At 58.4% G+C, this 413-nt stretch overlaps 1 protein-coding gene across 1 annotated transcript in view; it reads left to right on the forward strand.

Moving 5' to 3' along the window:
- Positions 1-135, forward strand: part of EMH_0027640 (50S ribosomal protein L4, putative) — a gene marked incomplete at both ends in the record, with an annotated part of 2584 nt that extends 2449 nt beyond the window's left edge. The window contains one exon of the mRNA XM_013494055.1: positions 97-135. Within this exon, the coding sequence (XP_013349509.1) occupies positions 97-135 (39 nt within the window). The remainder of the gene's footprint in view (positions 1-96) is intronic.
- Between the last annotated feature and the right edge of the window lie 278 nt (positions 136-413).

The raw sequence follows: 413 nt of genomic DNA on the forward strand, positions 1-413 counted from the left end.
TTGCTGCTGCTGCTGTTGCTGCTGTTGCTGCTGCTTCTGCTGCTGCTGCTGCTGCTGCAGTTGCTGCTGCTGCTGCTGCTGCTGTTGCTGCTGCAGGCGCGGGACCGTGAAGAGGCATGGGCTACTGCAGAATAAGAAATCAAATATCCTGCAGCAGCAGCAGCAGCAGTTGCTGCTGCTGCTGCTGCTGCTGCTGCTGCTGGAGCAATCCCGCCAGCAGCAGCAGTTGCTGCAGCAGCAGCAGCAGCATCTGCTAGCTGCTGCAGCAGAGGTTGGTATTGAGGCCACTTGCTGCTTCGTTTTTGTTTGCTGCTGCAGCAGCAACAGCAGCAGCTCCTGCTGCAGCAATAGCAGCAAGTGCTGCAGCAGCAGCAGCAGCAGCAGCAGCAGCAATAGCAGCAAGTGCTGCAGCA

The sequence above is a fragment of the Eimeria mitis genome, genomic scaffold (assembly GCF_000499745.2).
Source record: "Eimeria mitis Houghton genomic scaffold, Emh_scaff1017, whole genome shotgun sequence".
Classification (NCBI taxonomy): Eukaryota; Apicomplexa; class Conoidasida; order Eucoccidiorida; family Eimeriidae; genus Eimeria; species Eimeria mitis.